At 36.1% G+C, this 24,604-nt stretch overlaps 2 protein-coding genes and 2 long non-coding RNA genes across 5 annotated transcripts; 2 read left to right on the top strand and 2 right to left on the bottom strand.

Moving 5' to 3' along the window:
- The first annotated feature begins 255 nt into the window (after window positions 1–255).
- Window positions 256–2,476, top strand: LOC149627454 (uncharacterized). The gene is made up of 2 exons (XR_016374602.1): window positions 256–626; window positions 696–2,476. It is a non-coding gene; the product is annotated as an uncharacterized LOC149627454 (long non-coding RNA).
- On the bottom strand, window positions 1,879–6,582 carry LOC149627453 (uncharacterized). Of its 2 annotated transcripts, XR_016374601.1 has the most exons (3): window positions 5,820–6,582; window positions 4,004–5,726; window positions 1,879–3,930 (listed from the first exon to the last, which is right to left on the bottom strand). It is a non-coding gene; the product is annotated as an uncharacterized LOC149627453 (long non-coding RNA). The 2 variants fall into 2 exon arrangements; XR_016374600.1 differs by having other exon boundaries at window positions 1,879–5,726.
- Window positions 6,583–11,036: 4,454 nt separating this feature from the next.
- On the bottom strand, window positions 11,037–13,754 carry LOC149627452 (uncharacterized). Its single transcript, XM_089851687.1, has one exon. It carries the CDS (start codon window positions 13,752–13,754, stop codon window positions 11,037–11,039), a length of 2,718 nt encoding a protein of 905 aa, XP_089707813.1.
- A 322-nt stretch (window positions 13,755–14,076) lies between these two features.
- LOC149627451 (tear acid lipase-like protein) lies at window positions 14,077–14,657 on the top strand. The gene is made up of 2 exons (XM_089851686.1): window positions 14,077–14,085; window positions 14,343–14,657. Exons 1-2 carry the CDS (start codon window positions 14,077–14,079, stop codon window positions 14,655–14,657), a joined length of 324 nt encoding a protein of 107 aa, XP_089707812.1.
- The last annotated feature ends 9,947 nt before the right edge of the window (window positions 14,658–24,604 follow it).

The raw sequence follows: 24,604 nt of genomic DNA, 5'->3' as shown, positions 1-24,604 counted from the left end.
CAACAATGGCAGCACATTCAACATGGACGTTATGATTTTTACTCTTGGTTAAACTGACTTATGTTAATAGACCACTTCGACATGGGAAGACACGGGGGTAAAACTTTGCCTTCCATCTCGCTCGAGTGAGTCGAGTCGATGGAAAGATCATAAATAGAGCAGAGACGGCGAGGGGTCAAACCCCCCCCCCTCCCATATGTCCCGATACTAAGGATTGACATCTCTTTTTTACGTAAAAAGGGTCTATAGCAAACGGTTCTGCCATGGCGTTTCTATGGTTCGCAAGCAGTAGGGGCGTGCATGATATTCGTAATTTTTTGATTTTCTTTGTTGTAATTGTTAACTTAAGCGTGGTCGTAGCCTGAAATTTATGACTTGGTTATTTTGAAAAATAGCCTGCGTTCACCAAGTCGCGTGATCTACGACGCTGTGGCTCGACTCTGCTACTTAGTCTGTATATCTTCAGGAACAAGGATAATGCATTAACGGTTTTTAAAGGAATATGGGATTTTTAAACTTGTCGCTGCGAATCTTCCTATAGTAAATGTTGTATTTCTAGTAGCCCCAGAGACTTCTGGTAGCACTCTTTATGCATTTGGTAGAACAGTTTTATAGAAATTGAAATGGTAGAAGATATTTATAAAATAAGATTTGTTCGAATATTTAAACTTCAATTTGGTCGAATTATTTCGTAGTTGTCCTATTTCAAGGCGAGGAATGCTCTCAAAAACAATTACTATTTGCTGACGAATACCTTAAAAAGTGATTCACACAGAATTCTCGAGCAGCTTAACGCGTAATTGAGTGGGCTATTGCCTTGGTGACGAGGCCAGCGAAAGACAAGGCATGAGAATGGCACAAGGCGTACTTCTATCAAGGGGGGTATACAACTATACATCCTCCTTGTTCGTATCGGGCGCAGCAGAAGCTAAAGCAGACTACCCCCTAATCGTTTTTTCATTGTTACGTGTAGTTACTAGTTATGAGGTATTTTTCCACACGAAAACTCTTAAAAGTGATAATAAATGTAGTTATAAAATGTTTTCGGGGAATGGAATTGTGCTCGAAAACCCGAGATAAGTAAATTTTTCAAATTATTGAGAGGGAAAAAATTTACTACCAGTAAAGTAAGTTTATTCAATGGAATAGGGTGATGGAACATACTTTCTTAAGCATGTAAGTTTTAATTAAAAAAAAAGTTTCAATATCTGCGCATTCAGTCAAGTGATTAACCTTGTTCTTATCGATACTTTGTAGGTCTTGGTTAAATCCAAGACGCGTTTTGATTAATATCTGTTACTTCGGTCTTAATTTTTATTAATTTTGCGTACATGCGGTGGTGATTAATTTATTTCAGTGCTCATTCCCGCTAGCTGCAGAAAAGGAAATAGTTTGTCATTCAATAGACTGAGAGTTATTAGCTAAGGGGACGTCACATCAATATTTTTAGTCTTAATTTAAGCTGATGAAATTCGTAGATATACGAGGGTGTGATGTCATGACAAAGATTTTAGTTCGACTATTTCTGATGAACCCAGACCAGAATATACCAGTTGCTTTCACGCTAATTTTGAACCCCATTTCCAATGTCATTGTGTCAAAAAGATCTTATTCAGAACGGATATTTCTCTTAACCTTTACACGAGATTCAACATATAGATTACCATCTTTTGTGATTAACTTTAACCTAATTTAAGAAACTAAAATAGTAATTTTTTTTGTTAAAAGTGGCATTAAATAAGACAACTAGCAATAATTTGGCAATATTTCAGGGGAAAAGAAATACAATTTTGTAGTGTTTTGGAAAAGCTGGCAATATCATAATAATTATAATATAATATAAATATAACGCGTCTTAAAAAGATTTTCTCTTCCGTATAGTGTGGTAGTTTGGCATATTTTATTTTTCGCTCTGTCCTTAAGTACAATTTTAATTGGATTTAGCCATTGGGATAGATGATAAATGATTAGCCAGCGTACTACAGGAGTCTGGCAATGGAACTGTGCTTAGATTTATCATTGAATATAGGAAATAATAGGATCAACAAATTATTTAGTAGTATTTATGAAACTAATGGTAACTATTTTACCTTTGATAAATAAAGTGAAATGAGAGTTACAGTAGTTTATTGATGACAAAAGTTAGGGTTAATAGTATTATTTATTTTATATAATAGTTAAAATATAAATTGTAATTTTTTAAAGTTATGGCTGTTCAGTAATTACTTAAAAGTCATTAAAACAATAAATTGCTTTAAGAATATTTTTGTTAAACTTTTTTTTCAAAGTTAAAACACGTATGATTATTATTTTATTGGCATGTGCTAAAGATTTATTTTAAAAACACATTTGGTTTGATAATTGCTACATTTATTTATAGGACGCAATTTGGAATTGAATTTCCCTGGTTGTTATTTGTATTCATTATAATTATTTTCCAGTAAATAAAAATTTTATTTTTCACGTTTAAAGCTAATAGTTGCGTATTTTTTAAAGGGTTTCATTCGTAACTTTATAAGGAAAATTATTTTGGACACCAGAAAGGCTTTTGAGAATAATTAGTGATAGCGTCCTAACTGTCAAAAAATAGACCTTAACAGGGAAAAGCTAGGAATAACTATAATTAATTTTAACTGAATCTAAAATGTAAGTTTCACTATGAATACATGAGAGGGATTAAAAAAATGTTCAAAGAGAGTCATACGTGAAGGTTGGATTTAAAAAGTGTGAAAAGTTCAACATTAACGTTAGAGCACCAATAATCATTTTGTTAATCTCTCAAGTGAATAATTCAATGATGAAAAAATATTTATACACATGTAATCCTAGGACTGTAAAATTGAGAATATATAATAGCCAGAAAAATAGTAAGCATGGGTTTTAATGTTAAATTATTTTAGGTATAAAAAAGGGAAGGGGGAGTTTGTTAAAATACTGCTAATATACTTAAAGATGCTTTTTAAAAAGGGTAGTGATTTGTTGGTGTAGAATCTGCAGTTTAGCTCAGAGAGTTAATGAAGCGCCTTGTATTTCGTTAGTGACATCTTCAATCCAGTTGATTTATTTTTTTTTTCTATATTTAATACTATTGAACTAAGATGGCGTTAGTGGTTAATGTCATAAATTGGTAGCTTTTTTTACTGGTTCCATCGCGCTTGGTTTTGTTTTATTGATGTAGAGTCTGCAGTTTAGTTCACAGTTAATGAGGAGCCTTGTGTTTCACTATTGAACTAAGATGGCGTTAGTGGTTAATTTCATTAATCGGTAGCTTTTTTACTAGCTCCATCGCGCGTGATTTTGTTATGTTAATGTAGAATCTGCAATTTAGTTCAGAGAGTTAATGATGTGCCTTGTGTTTGGTAGCGACATCTCCAGTCCATTTTATTTTGTTTTGATATTTATTACTTTTGAACTCAAATAGCATTACTGCTTAACGTCATTAATTGGCAGCTTTATTTTACTAATTCCATCGAGCTTGTTTTGTTTGGCAAACGTCCGTAAAATAACGTTCATAAGGCGTTTCGATGGAAATTTAAATTGAAGTCCAAGGTGATTAGGCGGTTAATCACAGTTGGGTTTTTTAGAGTTACGAGTGAAGTACTTGAGGTTTAATCGGGTGGTGATGGAGGGGGGATTTGGGGTATTTCACCACCCGCGGACACGGGGTAGTCAGTTCCTGTAGGGTAGGCATGCTGACAAGTCCCTTATTCCCTCAAAACTTTGTCGCCCAGAAGCTTGGCTTACAGGAGTGCGCCCAAACTCCCAACATAGTAAAGTACATAATTTTAGTAACAAACCATTGCTGTTCTAAATTTTAATAACGTTGAAGCAACTTTTGTTCAAAAAAGTTTTTTTAGCGAATTCATATCTGTTATGAACTTCTATTGTGTTGATGAACTTGAAGGCAAGGCTTGCCAAGCCGTTATATAACTATGCAGGGAAATTAAATAATTGACACGTATTATTTGGCCTTGGTACAGTTTGACGTTCTATAGACACTCACTCAACCAATACGAGGGTTATTTCTTTGAATATCTTTGGTTTTTTTAATCCAAAGTCGCTCTCATTCTTTGCACACAGTTTGCAAGATAAACAAAGATGTTACGTTGGCGAGAAATATGTGGATATCTTCTGTAGAAAGCGTGGTTTTTCATAAAGCCTTACCTAATTTAAGATTTTAATCATTTGGGTAGAATTATTAGTTCAAAATATTCCTAAATCCAATTACAGTCAAAGCTTCCTGACATTTAAAATGTAGTTTGGTCTAAAAGCTATAAGGAGCTAACAACTGGCTAGGGGGAACAGATAGTCTGACGTCACACAGCCCCTCTCTGGTTGGAATTTTTGCGAGTAGAATACTGTTTCCAACCGTTAGGGGGGATGAAACTCCAGTAAGAGATAGAAGGGTGTGACGTTTCAGGGTCAGAACTGTTAGCTCCCTATTGTCTCCGTCATGAGTTCCCATATCAGAAGGGGAAAAGAAGTATTATATTCTTCCCCATAATATTTATCAAATTATTATTAATTTATTAATTTCTTTATCAACTTGCGTTAATCATTTCCTTCCTAACATAACTAATTAAAAGATTATTAATTTCTTTATCAACTTGCGTTAATCATTTCCTTCCTAACATAACTAATTAAAAGATTATTAATTTCTTTATCAACTTGCGTAAATCATTTCCTTCCTAACATAACTAATTAAAAGATTATTAATTTCTTTATCAACTTGCGTTAATCATTTCCTTCCTAACATAACTAATTAAAAGATTATTAATTTCTTTATGAACTTGCGTAAATCATTTCCTTCCTAACATAACTAATTAAAAGATTATTAATTTCTTTATCAACTTGCGTTAATCATTTCCTTCCTAACATAACTAATTAAAAGATTATTAATTTCTTTATCAACTTGCGTTAATCATTTCCTTCCTAACATAATTAATCAAAAGATTATTAATTTCTTTATCAACTTGCGTAAATCATTTCCTTTCTAACATAATTAATCAAAAGATTATTAATTTCTTTATCAACTTGCGTTAATCATTTCCATCTATTATTATTATTATTAGTTCCAAACCATTGTTTGTTGGATGGCTCACTAATAGTGGTTTTGTTCGAAACTGAGCTTCATTCATGAAATATTACATATAACCACAATTAATATAACTTGTTAAAAGTGTGTTTGAGTTAAATTATAAATATGTAAACTATTAATTAAGAAAATAAGGTTTGCTGTCAATACTTTCCAGAAAATCACCGTTAATGGCAATAGTATTTATTGTATTTAATAGTTTAGAAGGTAAACAAACGTGTTACGTTGGTGAGGAATATGTGTTTAAATCTTCTGTAGTGAGCGTTGTTTTTCATAAAGCATTACCAAATGAAACATTTTAATCATTTAGGTAGAATACAAGGTTTTAATTAATACAATGGAACCCTGATTTGAGTAAATAAATAACGGCATTTTTAACTATCACTACTGTTACCTATGCTTACGAAATAAATAAAGCATAAATTCATAGCATAATACAAAGCAGACTTCGAAGACAGAGCATATATGAGGAAACCAGGATGGGAAATAAGATTGACGGGCCTGGTGCACTATGGATATTGTTTTGACCAAGGCTTAGAGAAATTAATTCACCATGGCTGCGCACCACGATTAGAAGCATTAAAGGGGCTGAAGCGACCAAGGCTTAGCGCAATTTCACGGGTTTCACCGCCTTAAAAAAAGTGGCAAGTTTAGAAACAGATTGTGGGACAATAGAAAGGTGGAAAATTATGAAATTAGGCTTATATTAAAACTTGAAACCTACTTTATATTATATTTAAAATCTATCCATCAGCAAATCCTCAAAAAATATGAAAATGACAACGATAAAGGACCCACTCTCAAATTTTTTCCCCTTAAAAAAATGGCGACCACAAACGGGGTATTTGTCACGGCGGCAATATTAAAGCAGTCTTATCTCACTACCGATAGGGCATTTCAACCAAAAGGCATTAAGAAAAAACAATCGGATTAATATGACGCAACTAAACGCAAAAAAAGGCCAATTTTGGTCGCGCTGCAATTTTCTAGTAAATCAGTCTATCCATGCTTAAATAACGCAGATTGGGGTAATTTTGAAAATTTAAAATTAAACATACTTAAACTTAAAATTAATCAATGAAAGCTGGAAAGCACAAATACTAAATATGAGGCTTTCATTTGAAACCGTTTTCAAATCAAACAAACGTATAGTTATTTCATGACGGCTTCCACAAAAAGGCTATCTGTTAAATTTTTCCCATGTTATTTCTATGGAAAATTTCATGATTTTCATCAAAATATCGTAAAATTTTTATGGAAATGAAAACCACCCTTAGCAACTTTATTTTTTATAAGAAAAACTAATGGATGGATCTTTTTGAAATTTTAACCACATATTTAGGTCCCGAATTGTAGTTCTGTGGAATTTTTTCAAAGCAGTTAATACGATACAAAAAAAGTTATAACCAATCAAAAAACCATCCTTATACATTAAAGTCGGTATGAGGTCTTATCTAAGAGAGCTATCGCTCTCCTAGAATTTGTATTAATTCCTCCATGGTTTTTTCGCCAAGCTGAGAACTACTCGATTTACGTCACGTTATCCAAAGAGCCGACTATTTTCTTTGAAGACCGCGCTAACTCAGCGCTAGACACCGTGACGTCAAAACTCAAAAACAAAATCCCGTTATGCAAGACACTGCTAACAGCGCTGGGCTCTGCTGAACGCGGCCCAGATTTCCACCATGATTATATAATCTAAGCCTAATTATTTAAAAGTGTATTTAACTTTCGGCTCACTCTGAACCGTTAATGTCTCTGCATTACAGAAACGAAAACCAAACCCAAGCGTTTACTTTTTGGTTCACTATGCCTATTGACAAATAAAAGTTCATTTGACCAACATAGTAGTGTTGTGCTTGTATTCACTTTAGAAAGGATTATGCTATAAACAGATGTAGTATAGCTTAAGTAATATATAAACATCCATTTTAAATAATAATATTAAAAAAAATCTTTGGAATATCAAAATGAAATAGAGCTTTAAAGCTACAAAAGTACTAAATGCATCATAATTACGAAAAATATTTCCACATATTCACTTTATATTAAGGATAAAGGGAATATTAGGGTTCTGTAGGATTTCTTTACACATCAAAACAAAACGAACTTTTAACGCAGCGCACTACTGTAACAACGGACGGACACACACAGACAAAAACATAGACTGTTTTTTAACTCTTTCCGTATTAATTTTGAATTGAGAAACAAGATTATCTTAAATATTAAAATGAATATAATTAATATTTAATATTTTCTTCGCTAGTTATTCGCCTTATTGAACGTTACATCGTTTTAAAAAAGAACAATTAAACATTCTTGAGAGACTTGACTAATATTGGCGTTTGAAATGAAGCATACCCCGGTTGCTTCGCCTTTCTCAAATAGGTAGTATATAAGGGTGTCGAACTACAGCTAAAAGCAAGAACAACCGCAATTGCGAAAACCTTTGGTGGAGATCCCACCTTAGGGAGGCTAGACGTTTCTCGTAACCCTAGCTGATCGCCGCGAATGTCTTAAACCAAACGATGGCGATGGAGTAGAAGCCAGTGTTTACAGACTGGTGTCCAAGTGGGATGGACAAAGACCAGAAGATGGTGGTGATTAGAAGCCAGTATGTACAGACTGGTGTCCAAGTGGAATGGACGAAGACTAGAAGATGGTGGTGTTAGAAGCCAGTGTGTACAGACTGGTGTCCATGTGGGATGGACGAAGACCAAAAGATGGTGGTGAATAGAAGCCAGTATGTACAGACTGGTGTCCAAGTGGAATGGACGAAGACCAGAAGATGGTGGTGATTAGAAGCCAGTATGTACAGACTGGTGTCCATGTGGGATGGACGAAGACCAAAAGATGGTGGTTATTAGAAGCCAGTAAGTACAGACTGGTGTCCGTGTGGGATGGACAAAGACCAGAAGATGCTGGTGTGAGAACTCAAGTAGAGGAGCCATTTCCGTGACTGTGAAAGCAGTTCGGAAATGGCGAACACGTTTGCTCCGATTTGGAAACTGCGAACGCGGTCACGTGGGGTCTGACAGACACACATCCACACAGACAGACAGACAGACAGACACACACACACACACAGACACGTCCAGTGTAAAACCTCTCCGTGACGTCATCGTCACTCGGAGAGGTAAAAACAACAACGGTTTGTAGAATACCGGTTTCAATTCTACAGACAGGAAACCCGTAACCGTTGCAAATTAGAACTCTAGATACCGATGGTATTATGCAAGGATAATTTAGCGAGATTGACAGGCGTTGTAACTAGAAATGAAGAAAGCAAATTAACCAATATAAATGACCCTAATCTAATTGCTCAATAGTGTTTTCCGTTAACCGACAGCAATAACCAATGTCTTTTGTTCTTCTGATTTCTCTACTAACGCTTGCAAATTCCGTACAAATTTTCCCGAGTTTTAATGGTAAAGAAACTTTGCATTCTGTCAAGAAAATCTCAGCTCTGTTTCTTATGAAGTAACCATTATCAACTGAATTGTGGATGAAGGCTATTGAAACTAGACTTTCTTTCACCATTTTTAAATTCACGAAATATTATTTGACAGCATAAACGAAGACGCTTTGATTGACCTGCCAGAAACCATCCACTACATTTTGGATAAAACTGGAGCCAAGTCTCTCTCTTTAGTGGGTCATTCTTTGGGAACAACAACTTCATTCGCACTACTTTCAAAAAATCTCGATTATAATACGAAGGTACGCCATACTCTAGATATCGAATTGGTATGTCTGACAGTACGAGACGAGGTATATTACACGAACTGTGTCACGTACGAGGTTGACACGATTTTGTAATGTAAACGTAGTCTCTGAAATTCGTCATAAATATGTACTCAAATCGAGTTATGTCGAAAACAAGTTCTATTTACATTATACACGAATATACAACGCTAGTTCCATAATGTAAATAACAGTATATTGCCCAAAAATTACCCAAGATTAATTTCAATGACTTCTTATTTTATCAGAGTTTGTCATTAAAAATATGAAAAACAAAAATTAAACTTAATTCTTTTAATAGAAAAATTGGCTCCAAATCTAAATATGAGGCTTTAATTTTCTATTTCTTCATGGGAAAATTTCCAATTTTTCACAAAAAATTACGAAAATTAAGGAAATGAAAGCCTAAGTTTTTTTTATAAAATAAACTATCGGTAGGATCTCCTTAAAATTTTATTTGCACATTAGGGGTTTAGAATATATTTCAGTGGAGTTTTTTCACAACAGTAAACACAAAACGTAAAATTTTCATCCAATCAAAAGACCATTCTTGTACTGTACATTAACGTTGCCACGAGGTCTTGTGTAATGGAGCTACGGGGCCATTTGAATTTGACGACTTACGTTTGAATTTAGTTTCATTTTTCAAGATTATTATGCGGAATAGTATGTTGGGAACGCATTTATATTTATTTTTTGCCTTATAAATGCAAATGGGTGAAAAATTGAGTTAGATCAAATTTAATTTAATCAATTTTGATAAAACTGACTTAAATCAAAAGTATTTCGATCGAGATAATATTATGCAACCAAAATATGTTGATTCAAAGTCAAGTTAAGTTGATCTCAGATTCATCCAATTTTTAACATGAAAGAAATAGTGAAATATTTCGTTTATGTTTTATTAATCGAAAGAACTATTTGGTTAAACAAGATCATGTGTTTTTATCACAGTTTTCCTCGCGTACATCTCATTCGATATTTAATTTAAATCAGGTGAAAGTATTGGTGGCAATGGCACCTACAGCCAAGGTGACCCACGTATCTAATGTCCTAACCGATGCATATCAAGCAGCAAATGCCTTTACCGTAAGTTTACCAGAAGAAAATACAAATCAGATTAACTAATTTCAGTTTTTAGGTTTTGAGCGCAGTCCTAGGAACAATGGGTAAAATTCTGCCTGGACTGAGTATTATTAACGAAGTAACGTCGGATATCTGCAAAATTAGTGCCGTTAATGCCGTAGTCTGTCAAACGACGCTGTCCATACTATTAAGTTTCGGTTCTAAAAACGTAAACGCGGTAAGAAGGATCAACTTATTCGGCGAGAAAAAGTGCAAACCAAATAATTTTCTTACAGTCATTAATCCCGGTGGTTTTGGAAGAGTTTCCAACATTTTTATCAAGTTATCTTCTAGCACATTATGCCCAGGTAAGGCTTTGTTACAATTTTCAATTCCATTCGATTTAACAATTATGCCTAGAGGGGTAATAAACGGAATGTCACATGTGAGGAAGAACATGCCAACCATCACAGGTGTGGCGCACATCTGTAAGCTAATGTATGAGGGAATAACGAATTAGTAGGCGATTCTAACCTATAAGTGACGAATACCACTTTACCTACCCAAAACCACCCTTCGTCTCCATCTGAACAGAACCAGTTTAATCCCTGACTTCAATTTGATTAATTGCATCCTTGCCGACGACACAGAGACCCATTTTCATTGGAACTTTTATTGAAAAATATTATAACCTTGCACGACGAATAAAATAATTCATCACTTAAAGATGAGATAAATCTGTTCGAGGAAATGGCCGCGTACCTAAATACAGTTAGTATAAGTTAATCGTGCCAGTTCCTAACCCCTCTGAAAAGCCGGTATAGCAAAAATGTCTCTCATCTGTTCCTAGTGGTCGGCGTTTGGACAAGATAATCCACAGAATTTTGGTTAATCAGTTATTCATGAATAATAATCGGATAATTATTCGTGATTACATTGCATTAATCATAGACTTCCCGTGGATAATTTCAAACTATGGATAAAGATAAAACAAACAGATATTATCCTATCCAAATGCCGGCCACTGTTCCATTAACTACTACCACAAAATTCCCATATATTTAGATAACTTGGGCTTTGTAGCTTGAAGAAAGATTTAGCACAGAGAACATACAGTAGAGGAGTATACACTTTACATAAGTAATGCGGGCGGAAGATCTTTTGTTAGAGTTGAATCGTTCGAAGACCATTTTCGTAACGGTAATCCAGCTTCAGTCGTGGCTTGAATTAGTTGGGTTTGAAGGATCAGTGCTGACTTAGCATCATCGCACCCAGAGACCAGATCGTCCATGTAAAAATCCTCAGCCAAGGCTTGTGAGGCCATCGGATACCTAGTCTTGATGTCGATTGATAACTGTTTTAGTACTCTTGTGGCTAGGTAAGGCGCTGCTGCTGTTCCATAGGTCACCGTGCGAAGATAATAGTCTTGAACTGGTTCATTCTTCTGTGATCTCCAAAGGATGCGTTGATATTGATTTGCATCATTTGGTTCTACCAAGATTTGCCGGTACATCTTCTCAATATCTGCAGTCAATGCTATGGAATGACTTCGAAACCGAATTAGTAGATTGACTAAGTCGTCTTGTAGCTTGGGACCGACCATCAGTATATCGTTAAGAGATTTTCCGCTGGTTGTTTTCGCGGACCCGTCGAAAACAACTCTGATTTTAGTTGTCGTACTGGAGGCCTTGAAAACCGCATGATGGGGCAAATAGTAGCAGTTCTCTTCTTGACGTTTGTTTACCGGTATTAGCTCCATATGGTTCAACTGGATGTACTCGTTCATGAATTTCCGATAGCTCTCATACTGTTCAGGCTTAGTTTCCAACCGTCTTTCCATGTATTGCAACCGACGTAATGCCATGTATTGCAACCGACGTAATGCCATGTTTCGTGAATTACCAAGCTTCCCTGCCTTGGCGTTGATCGGGAGAGTGACTATATATCTTCCTGCATGATCTCTGCGGTGGGTATCATGGAACAGCTTTTCGGATTGTTTTTCTAGTGATGACATTACTGCTTCTGGCTGTATCTCCTCCAGTTCCCAAAATTTGGATAATTGCTCCTGGATTTGACAGTGATTGACCTGGATGTTAGGTTGGCTGGTGATCACAGGTTGCTTGCCCAGGGTTCCTGTTATGGCCCATCCAAAGACCGTATTGAAGGCTCCAGGGCTTCCCTCTTTCCCGAGTACCTTACCATCTAGTACCAGCTCAACGAAAACATCGGCGCCCAACAAGATGTCGATGGGGCCTGGACTATGGAACGTAGGATCCGCTAACTTCAATCCCGTGAGATGGTTCCATTCATGTGGATGGACAGCGAAGTTTGGTAGATTGTTCGTAACTTGTCGCAGAATGAGTACTTGAGTCGTAACGTTGAAGGCTGGATCCAACTTAGAGAGAATCGTTACCATAGCGCCTCCATGAGACTGGCTGAGTCCAGAAGCGCCGATACCACCTATAGTAGTACGTTGGTATGTTCTTCGCAGTTGTAACTTCTGACTGATATGTTCTGATATAAAGCTGGCTTGAGATCCGGAATCCAAGAGTGCGCGAAGTGACCAGTTTTGACCATTTGACCCTTGAACTTGAATGATTACAGTTGGTAAAATGATTTGAGAAGTCTTGAGGACCCGACGTGACACATGAGAGACAACGCTACTTCCTGACTGATCTTGATGTGATCCTTTACAAGAGGAATCTTGATGTAGAAGTGTGTTATGTTTAAACTTGCACTTCCGACAACTTCCCGACTTGCAATTGTTCAGTACGTGGTCGCTCTTCAAGCAATTGAAGCAAAGGGAGAGTTTTTTGACCTTGTTCCAACGTTCTTCAATTGACGACTGAAGTAACTCTGGGCATTTGAAAACCGGGTGTGACTCCTTGCAAATGGGACAAGCACTGTCTCCTACAACGCCATGATGAGTTGCTGTACTCTTCTTGCCAAATGCGAATAACTTGGTTCTTGCAGGAGTTAATGACTGAGATGCCGCTAGTGCTCGTGCTCGTTGTTCTAAGAAAGTAGTTAATTCTTCGAACTTAGGTCTAGTGATGCCCGTTAAAGACAATTCCCATTGTCGTCGGGACTCGACGTCAAGCTTTTCGCTAATGAGGTAAAGTAGGATAGCGTCCCAGTGATGTACAGGTTCTTGAAGTACCTTCAGGGATCTTATGCATTCTGCTGTTGTATCGATCAATCGTCTCAATGTTGTTGAAGAATCATCCTTGACGCTAGGCTGGTTGAATAAGCGTTTGATATGACCTTTGACAATTTCTCTGGGATTGTGGTACCGGTTGACGAGTATATCCCATGCTTCCGCGTAATTTCCATCCGTCACTGGAAATGATTGAATGAGTAATGCTGCTTCGTCGCGAAGCGTTGTTTTCAAGTACTGAAGTTTCTGTGCTCCGGATAATGATCCGTTATTGCGCACCGTTGCTGTGAATAGATCGTGGAATGGAATCCAATCCGTGTAGTTGCCTCCAAAATTCGGTAACTCCAACCTTGGCAGTCTGATGTCCGAACTTGGCTGAGTTGGTGGTTGAACTGAGCTACTGATAGATGGTGCTTGGCTAATGAGTGCAGTGTTCAAGAATATAATTATGGTATCCATGCGTGTGGCAGGTTGATTATATTCGGCTTCATGGCTATCAATATCTTCTGGAGGACACCTCTGAATGATCTGGTCATGCACGTTGTCCAATTCTTCGGTTAATGCGTCCGCCTTTCCTTTGTACAGTGTTGTTGCCACCGGCGTCAATGGTGTGTTGGAATGGCTTGCTACTATGTTTTCGATTCTTGTAATTCTTCCCTTGAGGATTCGTCGTCTGTTCAAGTAGTCATCCATGTCGATAAACGAGAACGATATTCGCTGCTTCCCACGGTATACGGATACTGGGTCTTGTTAGATAACTTGTAAGGTTACCCGACTTGTATATCCGGCTCGACGGACCAAAAATTATGTTCGTGTGCAGACGCGAAATTCACGAAATCAACTAGTAAATTAAAACTTTAACATTTATTTAAATCAAAAATAGGCGCAAGCTTTGCCACCTGAACACCAACATCGACTGACTAGACTGATACAAAATTATTGGCTTTTATAGTTATGATAAGAATTAAATTGGTCTAGTTTTGGCCTATTACGTGAATATTAAAAATTAGCTACAATGGTTTTGGTAAAAAATGAGATAACATTGAGATTTAGATTGAGACTAAAAAACAGTACTAGACACCTCTACTGTATATCCTCTGTGGTTTTAGTTACTTGGCTGCCATATCCCAAGACGAAAGGTTAAGAGATATAGTTATCAGTGAGTCGCTTTCACATTAGATATCTGTTAAGATAAATGTGCAGTTTGAAGAGTTGAATGGGAGAAACCCATATTAAAAACAATAACGTTTATTACAGTAAGTCTTCAAATCTTTTTCTCAGATGATTCGAGATGATAGATTTCAAGGTTATGATTTTGGCGAACACAACATTGAAGTTTACGGGACGACATATCCAACTCCGTTCGACGTCAGTAAGATAACTGTTCCTGTTGCCCTTCTAAGTAGCGCCATTGATAATCTGGCTAATCAGATGGACATCGATTATCTCAGAAATAATATAAAAACAATAATTAAAGATCTGGTAGTTCCCAAAGAAGCCGAGTACAGTCATTACGACTTTGTATTGGGACAAAATGCCTACGAAATGATTTACCCAACTGTGCTTGACATATTGAAAATGTATAATGCAATCTAGGGGAACGAATTATGTAATACTCTTTTTCTCTTCGTAAACATATTTTATATACCTTCCAAAACATAAAATCGAGGTCTAATAAATTTTTACGTCGCTCAAATTAGTTTAATTAATTTAAATAAGCCTGCCGTGTACCCCGCCGTTTTAATAATATCTACGTACCTTCGGGGATTCGAACCCAGCATCCTTCGCTCCGCTGTCCAATGCCTTACCCACTAAACCTATTATTTTCACTATGTCGGGGGATTATGGCCGGGGATTTTGTCTTGAGAGAGAGGGGATTTCGTACGTTTTCAAAAATGGGGGATTTTGACCGGGGGTTTTTGTCTTTTGGGTATTAATCCGTATAGCATTTACAACAAGGTCTAGATAGGGTTCCAATTTTCTATCCCTTTTAAGATGTCCTACTGTACTTGCGGTTTGTTGCACTTAGCGCGTACTTTACAATGCACAGAGGGGTGGTGGCTAGCCCAGAGTCCGACGCCGCCGATAGTACGCCGGCGCGCCGCCACATTTCTAGTTTTTAGCCCCGCCGCCGCCGTACGTACTTTTAAACAGCGCGCCGCCGAAATATCACCGGCGTACGCCGGCGTGCCAACCAGTCTTGGAAATAGCACAGGTCCAAAACCAGTTTATTAATTGCTCCGACCAGTTATTTTATTCTAAATCCAGGGGTTACTGGTCCTTGGGACCAGTTTATTAATTGAGAACTTTTAAGAAAAGTGAAGAGGGATCAGTTTAAAAATTCTAGTCATTATTAATTTGTACTCCACGGATCTAGACTCCTAGCCTTGACTGGTTCTCATTTTTGCCTTCCTTGCTACAACCACAGCCCACTCGATCACTCTTTGGCTTTACACGCCAATGTTTTTCCTGTGTAAAAGCGCGTGTTGGTAATTTTGGGCTTTATCGCTCGAAATCGAAGGAGCCATTTTTAGCATGGTCGGCTATGGGAGGAACACTGTTATTTAGCCAGAATTTTGAAACTACTGGTTCAAATCTCTTGAAATTTTAAAGAGATGTGCAAAACAACGTTTGCTGGTTTTTGGAAATTTTCCAAACATTTCCTTTTATAGTTTTTTTTATAAATATTACAACGAAAATTAGCCCTAATTAAAGGGCTTGGTTTTCGAACGGTTTAAAAGTTTCTTCCGTTTTACTTGATCACATCAAATTTTAGTGAGAGGCATATTGCAGGGTTTCAAATTATGATGCAAAGTTTCAAAGTTTTCAAACGAACAATTCTCTTCACAAAATTCATTAAACTTTTGTTTATGCATAATCCTACAACCTATTTAGTCGCTTAGGAAAATTTTAGGAAAAGAACTATTCGTTTCAAAACTATGAAATTTTGTACGATAATTTAAAATCTTTCAATATGCCTCTCACTAAAATTTCAAGAGATTCGAACCAGTGAAACTGAAGGAAACAAATTTAAACTGTTTGAGACTAAGCCATGATTAATTTTCGTTTTAATGTTCTTACAAAAAGCTTGGAAAGAAAAACATTTTAAAGTTCGCACAAAAATACCAAACATTATTTTCCAAACCTCATTAAAATTTCAACAGATTTCAACCAGTATTTTCGAACATGGACTGATCTTGTGAACACCACCACATCACAACTGAGAACTACATACGACATTAATCACTCGTTGTGAACTTTCACGCCTCTAACGCCGCCACCGCCATTAAACTTGTATGTAACGCCGCCGCCGGCTTGTAGAACGGCGCGCCGCCGGCGCGCCGTCGCCAATATGCCTAAACTGTGCAAACGCCGCCGCCGACAACTTTTTGGCGGCGTCGGACTCTAGGCTAGCCCTTATGCCACTTAGCTCTATACTAACTATTACCGTTAACCTATGGAAGTTTTGATGGAAAGGAGAAACCGGGTTAGACCTCGGAGGAAAACTCCTTTTAACAAGCGGTGAGGGAACTTGCAAACCCTACTAGAGATGTGAGTCGGTAATTTACCGTCCGTAAATTACCGGTAATTTACCAAATACCACGTAAATTACCGATTTATATCTTACCGTAATTTTAGAATGGTAATTTAACGGTAAATTACAAAATTACCGCGGTAATAAGCCTATTAAAACATAAAATACCATAAATTACGCTAATTTTTGTAATTTCAAAATTTTAATAGGTAATTTACCGGTAATTTTTCGGTAATTTACCCAGTAAATTACCATTTTTAAAAATTACGATAATTCACATCTCTAGACAGAAGGATTTGTTCCCAGATTTTCACCCGGTGCCACAGTCCGGGATCGAACCTGGGATCCTCTTGCTGCGAGGCGAAAGCGCTAACCACTACGCCACCCCACAGGAAACCAATTCATTCAAAAATGTTTAAAGAACAGATTCCAGCTTAAATTTTATTACTGCTAAAAATTCTAGATCGACACCTATGCCTAATAATTTTCAAACTATTAGAACTTATTTAACAAACCCTAGTGGAGCACATCCTATTTGGTTCAGCAAGGCTAACTTTCTAGAAGCAATTGACTTGTTGCCTTGCTTGCCTTCCAGGGGTAAGATTTGTTAATTAAAAGCTAATAATTAATTGTCCACTGATATTTACGAATTATTAATAAAGGATTTTAGCAGTAATGATTCAAAACCAAGAAAATTTTGTCGTGAAGCTTTCCAAAAATGGTTCATTTTATCTTAAACACCTATGGACTATTAAAGTTTTATTAAAAGTTTTTGAAGTTTTTAAGACCTAAATCCTTATGAACCAAATGATGTCGTAAGTATATAAACACTCTTGAGCCAATATTTTGGAGGGGGAGGGTAGAGATTAAAGGTAAGAAATGGAACAAAAATTCTTTGCCGCATCAGTGGGAAAACCTTTTAAAACGTCCAATCGTATGAAAGATGTACGTCAAGAATAACCGCTTTTTTCCTCCCAACATTCATTGAAAGTTCTAAAAGAGGATATTTTTTGCTTTGCTCATTTTTTCCCATGGCTTCGATTTTTTTCTTTGAAGACTAATGCAATTCTCGTGTATAAAGAATTTTTTCGCTGGAATTGGAGGTGTGCGGCCAATCTGGTTCTCGGAATGCTTCAAAAGTCTTGGGTTGAGCCGAATTCTTTCGTCTCGTTCCTCTGCGTCTCTCATTTTTGTCGCCGTACTTTTTCTTCCGGGATATTTCTAAAGTCAATACTTAAGCCGGGGATTACGTTCCGTGTGCTTCAAATTAATTCTCTTTCGGGTTGGTAAAGAATTGCCTTACTATAGAAACTACGAAAAAGATTCATTTTAATTTAAATTAGGGTCTTCAATTTTCCGGAAAAACTTCCGCAAGCCATTAAAATAAAAAACCATGAAATTGGCTTTGAATCATTGAATTTTCAATATTTTTAATTGATATAAAATGATTTTTTAGACTTTAAGCTACAGAATAATATTTCAATTTAATTAATTGAATCTAATTCGCTAACGATTCAATTTCAACTACCACTGACGCCTAATGTGAAAGTAGAAATGTTTCTCAGTATGGGCTGGGTTTTCCCAGGACCGTGGGAAAAACTAGTTTTAACCGGTCAAAACCCTTTAAGGTAGGAAAATCTTTCAAGACTCACACAACACAGATATGATACATCCTATATCTCTGGCGTATCCTATAACTATTAACTATTTTGAGGGTTAGTTTAAAATTAAACAATTTCGGGGCAGTTAATTTTAATTATAATTAAAAAATATTTTCCATGGCGCTACTTTATTCTTTCATAGTAAAAAATAATATTCCAAAACTAACCGTCTAAAACTATTAAACACGCCTGTGTCTTTCTTTTTCAAGCTTTTTGCGTAAAGCAAAAGCTTTATACGGACACCCCTGGAAGCAGCCAGGCTGACTGGCTGGCTGGCTAGCAGGGCGGCTGGCTGTTTCGCGTTCGCGTACATTTTCGTAAATTTAAATTACGCGGCAGAGCTCGCCGGAATTTGATTCTCCACCGCACTAGCGACATCTATACTAAATTCGATCATATTTTCGACGAGAAAATGCTGACTTTCGGAGGTAGCGGGATATGAACTGACGTTAGCGGTGTGGGATGCGGATACTTTACGTCTGCGCCACTACGGATTGTTGTTAAGCTATCGATATTTTTCCCATACTTTTCCACGCCTTTGCTTATTGGTAGCGGGAATCGTTGACGTTACCGGTGTGAATATCCCTAATTTCGGGTTTTGTTAAAGACAATATAACACTGCAAAAAGCGTTAATATGCCTTGGGGCATATCTTGTTTTTTCTTGGAAAGGAAAGGTTTAATACCAGTTTGCCACTGGGGAAAATAGGTTTTTCCCTGGACGGTTTTAACCGGTTAAAACCGTCACTGGGGAGAACCTGCCAACCCATTCTTAGTTGGCTTTTAATCATTGGACTTTCAATTTTTTTTATTGATTTAAAGAATAAGGGCAACGGCCCATAGGATTTTGGGCGAGCTAATGTTAAAAAACTTTTGTTCGCTGCTGCGGTGTTTCTACATGCGTATTCTACGTGGCTTGGATCTCCATCGTCTTGTTGAAAAAAGAGGCAATAAATCTCAAGAATCTACGAGTTGAGGTCATTTTATGTTTCGCTCCATAATGCTAAAGATAGGCAAAATAGGCCGATTAAACCTCGGAGTAGACTGTCTTCCCCCACCTGAAATGACTTGAAAGTCGGAACATATCTAAACTCTAAATCAATTAATAAAAACTGTCATTGTAGACAAAGACTGGAAAGTGTAAAAGATAAGGTTTGAAAATGAACTGCCTGAAGTAACAGATATTAAAATTTTCACTTTTGAAGACATCATTATAAAACATCAATTATTTTAAAAAATTCTTATCTTACTTTTTTTCACCAAAATTTCATTTTCCCAAAATATTTTTCAGCAATATTTACCAAGTATTTTGTCCTCAATAGTAGTTGTCACCTAGAAGGGTTTAAGGGATACTAGCTTGGTACTGGTTTTACTTTCAACTAATATTTGATTCTAGGAGATTCAAATGCTTGGATATCTGAAAAGATTTCTCTTGAAGAGTTTATATTTTTATATTTTAAAATTGAAAATATTGCGAAGCGGAAAATAATATAGGCCTTTTCTTTGTGATTTAGTTATTAGTGTCGAAAAGATCTGTAGATTAATCGTGATCTTTGAGAGCAACACAGCACGTTAATATTTAATACTTTGAAAGCTTTACAATTTAAGAATACGTTTTGTAAAGTTTTAATACGGTTTATATTTTGTAAGCTCTCAACGATTTTCTCACGTTATAGGGTCAATTTTCTACCTAATTTTAAATTTTTGATAAAAAATAAAATGTAAAGCCGTAGTATTTTTAAAATAACGCGCATGTTCCTTTTTAAAATACTTTCCCGAAGTAATTTTGGTGAAAAAAAGTAAGATAAGAATTTTTTTAAATAATTGATGTTTTATAATGATGTCTTCAAAAGTGAAAATTTTAATATCTGTTACTTCAGGCAGTTCATTTTCAAACCTTATCTTTTACACTTTCCAGTCTTTGTCTACAATGACAGTTTTTATTAATATCTGTCACTTCAGTCTTCATATTAATTAAAATTGTTTAGAAAATATGGGAGAAAAAGTCTTAGGGCGTTGCGCGTCCATCGGTAATTACCGGTCGTCGGTAATCTAGCTTAATTACCGGTCGTCGGTAATCTAGCTTAATTTCCGGTCGTCGTTAATCTAGCTTAATTACCGGTCGTCGGTAATCTAGCTTAATTACCGGTCGTCGGTAATCTAGCTTAATTACCGGTCGTCGGTAATCTAGCTTAATTTCCGGTCGTCGTTAATCTAGCTTAATTACCGGTCGTCGGTAATCTAGCTTAATTACCGGTCGTCGGTAATCTAGCTTAATTACCGGTCGTCGGTAATCTAGCTTAATTACCGGTCGTCGGTAATCTAGCTTAATTACCGGTCGTCGGTAATCTAGCTTAATTACCGGTCGTCGGTAATCTAGCTTAATTACCGGTCGTCGGTAATCTAGCTTAATTACCGGTCATCGTTAATCTAGCTTAATTACCGGTCGTCGGTAATCTAGCTTAATTACCGGTCGTCGGCAATCTAGCTTAATTTCCGGTCGTCGTTAATCTAGCTTAATTACCGGTCGTCGGTAATCTAGCTTAATTACCGGTCGTCGGTAATCTAGCTTAATTACCGGTCGTCGGTAATCTAGCTTAATTACCGGTCGTCGGTAATCTAGCTTAATTACCGGTCGTCGGTAATCTAGCTTAATTACCGGTCGTCGGTAATCTAGCTTAATTACCGGTCATCGTTAATCTAGCTTAATTACCGGTCGTCGGTAATCTAGCTTAATTACCGGTCGTCGGTAATCTAGCTTAATTACCGGTCGTCGGTAATCTAGCTTAATTACCGGTCGTCGCTAATCTAGCTTAATTACCGGTCGTCGGTAATCTAGCTTAATTACCGGTCGTCGGTAATCTAGTTTAATTACCGGTCGTCGGTAATCTAGCTTAATTACCGGTCGTCGGTAATTTAGCTTAATTACCGGTCGTCGGTAATCTAGCTTAATTACCGGTCGTCGGTAATCTAGCTTAATTACCGGTCGTCGGTAATTTAGCTTAATTACCGGTCGTCGGTAATCTAGCTTAATTACCGGTCGTCGGTAATCTAGCTTAATTACCGGTCGTCGGTAATCTAGCTTAATTACCGGTCGTCGGTAATCTAGCTTAATTACCGGTCGTCGGTAATCTGGTTTAATTACCGGTCGTCGGTAATCTAGTTTAATTACCCTTAATTGGTAATCTAGATTAATTACCCTTAATTGGTAATCTAAATTAATTGCCCTTAATTGGTAATCTAGATTAGTTGCCCTTAATTGGTAATCTAGATTAGTTACCCTTAATTGGTAATCTAGATTAGTTACCCTTAATTGGTAATCTAGATTAATTACCCTTAATTGATAATCTAGATTAATTATCCTTAATTGATAATCTACATTAATTACCCTTAATTGATAATCTAGATTAATTACCCTTAATTGATAATCTAGATTAATTACCCTTAATTGGTAATTTAATTAGTAACCCTTAATTGGTAATTTAATTAGTAACCCTTAATTGGTAATTTAATTAGTAACCCTTAATTGGTAATCTAGTTTAATAACCTCTAATTGGTAGTCTAGTTTAATTAACTCTAATTGATAATTTATTTTAAGAACGTTTAATTGGTAAAGTACTTTAATTATTTAAATTCGTAATCTAGTTTATTTATCTTTAATTGGGAGTCTAGTTTAATTATCTTTTATTGGTAATCCAGAATAATTAGCAGGGAAAAGTTAAAATGTCCATTAAGCTAGTTTGAATTTGACTATATCCGCGACAATTTAGACCCGTGTGTTTTGATGGCGTCGCTGTAGCGGCCGCGTCAACGTCACTGCAGCAATATTAAAGCCGTCTTATTTCACTATCGATAGGCCATTCCAACCAAAAGGCATTAAGAAGAAACAATCGGATTATTATGAGGCAACTATACGTTAAAAAAGGCCAACATTGGTCTCGCTGATATTTCCTAATAAAACAGTGTATAAATGCTAAAATATCGCAGATTGGGGTAGTTTTTAAAATTTAAAATTAAACATACTTAAAATTAATTTTTCTCAAAAACCTTAAAAATGGTCCTAGAAAAAGGTTTAAATTTTGATATAAAACCGTTCCCAAACGTAACAAACGAATATTTCATGTCAAAAAGGTGGCCACAAAATGGCTAAATTTGAAAAAAAACTCCATGTTATTTCTATGGGAAAATTTAACTTTTTCACCAAAAACACTGACAAATTTATGCAAATGAAAACCACCCTTAGCAACTTTATTTTTTATAAAATAAACTAATGAGTGGATCTTTTTGAAATTTTAACCACATATTGAGGGCCCGAATTGTAGTTCTGTGGAATTTTTTCAAAGCAGTTAATACGATACAAAAAAAGTTATAACCAATCAAAAAACCATCCTTATACATTGAAGTCGGTATGAGGTCTTATCTAAGAGAGCTATCGCTCTCATAGAATAATAATTCTGGGAAAGTTTCGTTTTGTAACTGCAAAGGGACACCGAGAAAAACGTCCCAGAAATCTGGCCTAATTCCAGCTCTTTTAGACCAAACGCCTGTAGAAATGTTTAACACTCACGGCACCAATGTATTGCGGATGAAGCAAAATCAAGGGGCTGCCCAAAGATCATATATATAGCTATATAGGCTGGGTTGTATAGTCTTTGTTTTCCCCCCATTAATAGTAGGTAAAAAATAACTAAGAGTAATAATACCAACAATGTTCCCAGAAGTGATATTTAACACGTATGCAATATTATCATTAGACTTTTTATCATGGACATACTAAATATTGTGTACACTATAAGCATTGAATTTACATTATTTACAAGTTTAGGAATGAGTAAAATCCTTTTTTTATATATATTAAACCATATTAGGTAAGAGTTCCAAGTCAGTTGCGTTTATCTCAGATTAAGCGTGGCATTTCCACCATGATTTGGTTTTGTCAGCAACTAAGAGAAGAGCACTTGGATGTTTGTTGGAAAGCGGTACTATAAATTAACTACTACACGGGTATATACATAACATCTTGATGAATTATATATTTTAACATCACAAAAATAGCACTAATACTGTGCATTGTCGCCACCGTTATCAGACTGTTGTGTCTCTCGTATTCACATAAAATATATGTGTTGGGTGTGTTTTTTATAATTAAACGCCACAAAAAGGGCAATATATTTAGACAACCCTTTCTTATTTATCAAATAGCTTAACAGTTTTTTGGTGCAATGTAGACAATACTATCGCACTTAGAACCTATCCAAATAAAGCACACCTTCATCGACTATTTTTGTTGAAAGTGGTTGTGTTGCACACAAAACTGTTAAACTATTTGGTAATTAAGAAACGTTTGACCTAATAGTTTACCTATTTGTGGCGTTTAAATATAAAAAACACACCCAACAATGGAATTCGGCGAATACGAGGGAAGCATTAATGGCACAGGATAAGTGCTATTCCTGTAATCATAAAATATCCAATTCATCAAGTCGTTATGTAAATTAACCAAAAATGTCTTGATTAGAATCAAGACCTAAAAGTATCGATAAGACTGAGGGTATCACTTGTCTGAAGGATCAGATATTAATTTTTCTTTTTAATTGAAACTTATATGCATGCTTAAGAAAAAACAACGTTCCATTACCGTTTTCCGTTCAAATAAATTATTTTACTGGTAATCAATTTCAAAAATTTACTTATCTCGGCTTTTCGACCACAATTCCATTCCCCGAAAACATTTTATCATTACATTAATTACTTTTGGGAGAGTACGTGTATGGTTTTGCGTTTTAAAAGGTTCCTATAGACGTTACATCCCCATTCGTGACCGGCACGCTTCCCAGTGGAACATTTTTATTATTCTAAAACCAATGGCATAGTTCAGGGCATGATCAGTGTTACTGCCCAATTTCTCTCTCTAGTTTCTAACAATGGTTAGAGACTATTTGATATGGCACGGCACAACGTTATATACATTTGTAAATTCTAAGTAGCACAAAAGGAAAAAGAATCAATTTTTTATATTTTGGTTTGAAAGAAATAAACTCATCATAGTAGTTATAACGAACAGAAATTCAAGAGAATGGCACCGGTAATGAGCAGCAAAAAGAGAGGAAAGTTTGCTTCAAGGTAGCAGAGGGACATGGTAGTGAGAATAGTAATCTAGAATTTTGTTCGTTCAAACCTTAATATATCGTGAAAAATTCAAGTGAGGAGGCGCCACTACCTAGAAAGATTGATTTTGGCAGATAACAGCGAAAAAATTATGTTCTACACACACTGGGACTAAGGGAGAATTTCTGGGCCGCAGGTCGCACATGATGAAATTTCAACTCAAGTTTACATCAATTCTCCC

Source organism: Phalangium opilio, unplaced genomic scaffold (genome assembly GCF_054372755.1).
Source record: "Phalangium opilio isolate 3A_F unplaced genomic scaffold, DU_Popi_V2 ptg000105l_1, whole genome shotgun sequence".
Lineage (NCBI taxonomy): Eukaryota > Metazoa > Arthropoda > Arachnida > Opiliones > Phalangiidae > Phalangium > Phalangium opilio.
The sequence above is the reverse complement of the archived record's forward strand: the minus strand, read 5'-3'. Positions and strand labels throughout refer to the sequence as shown.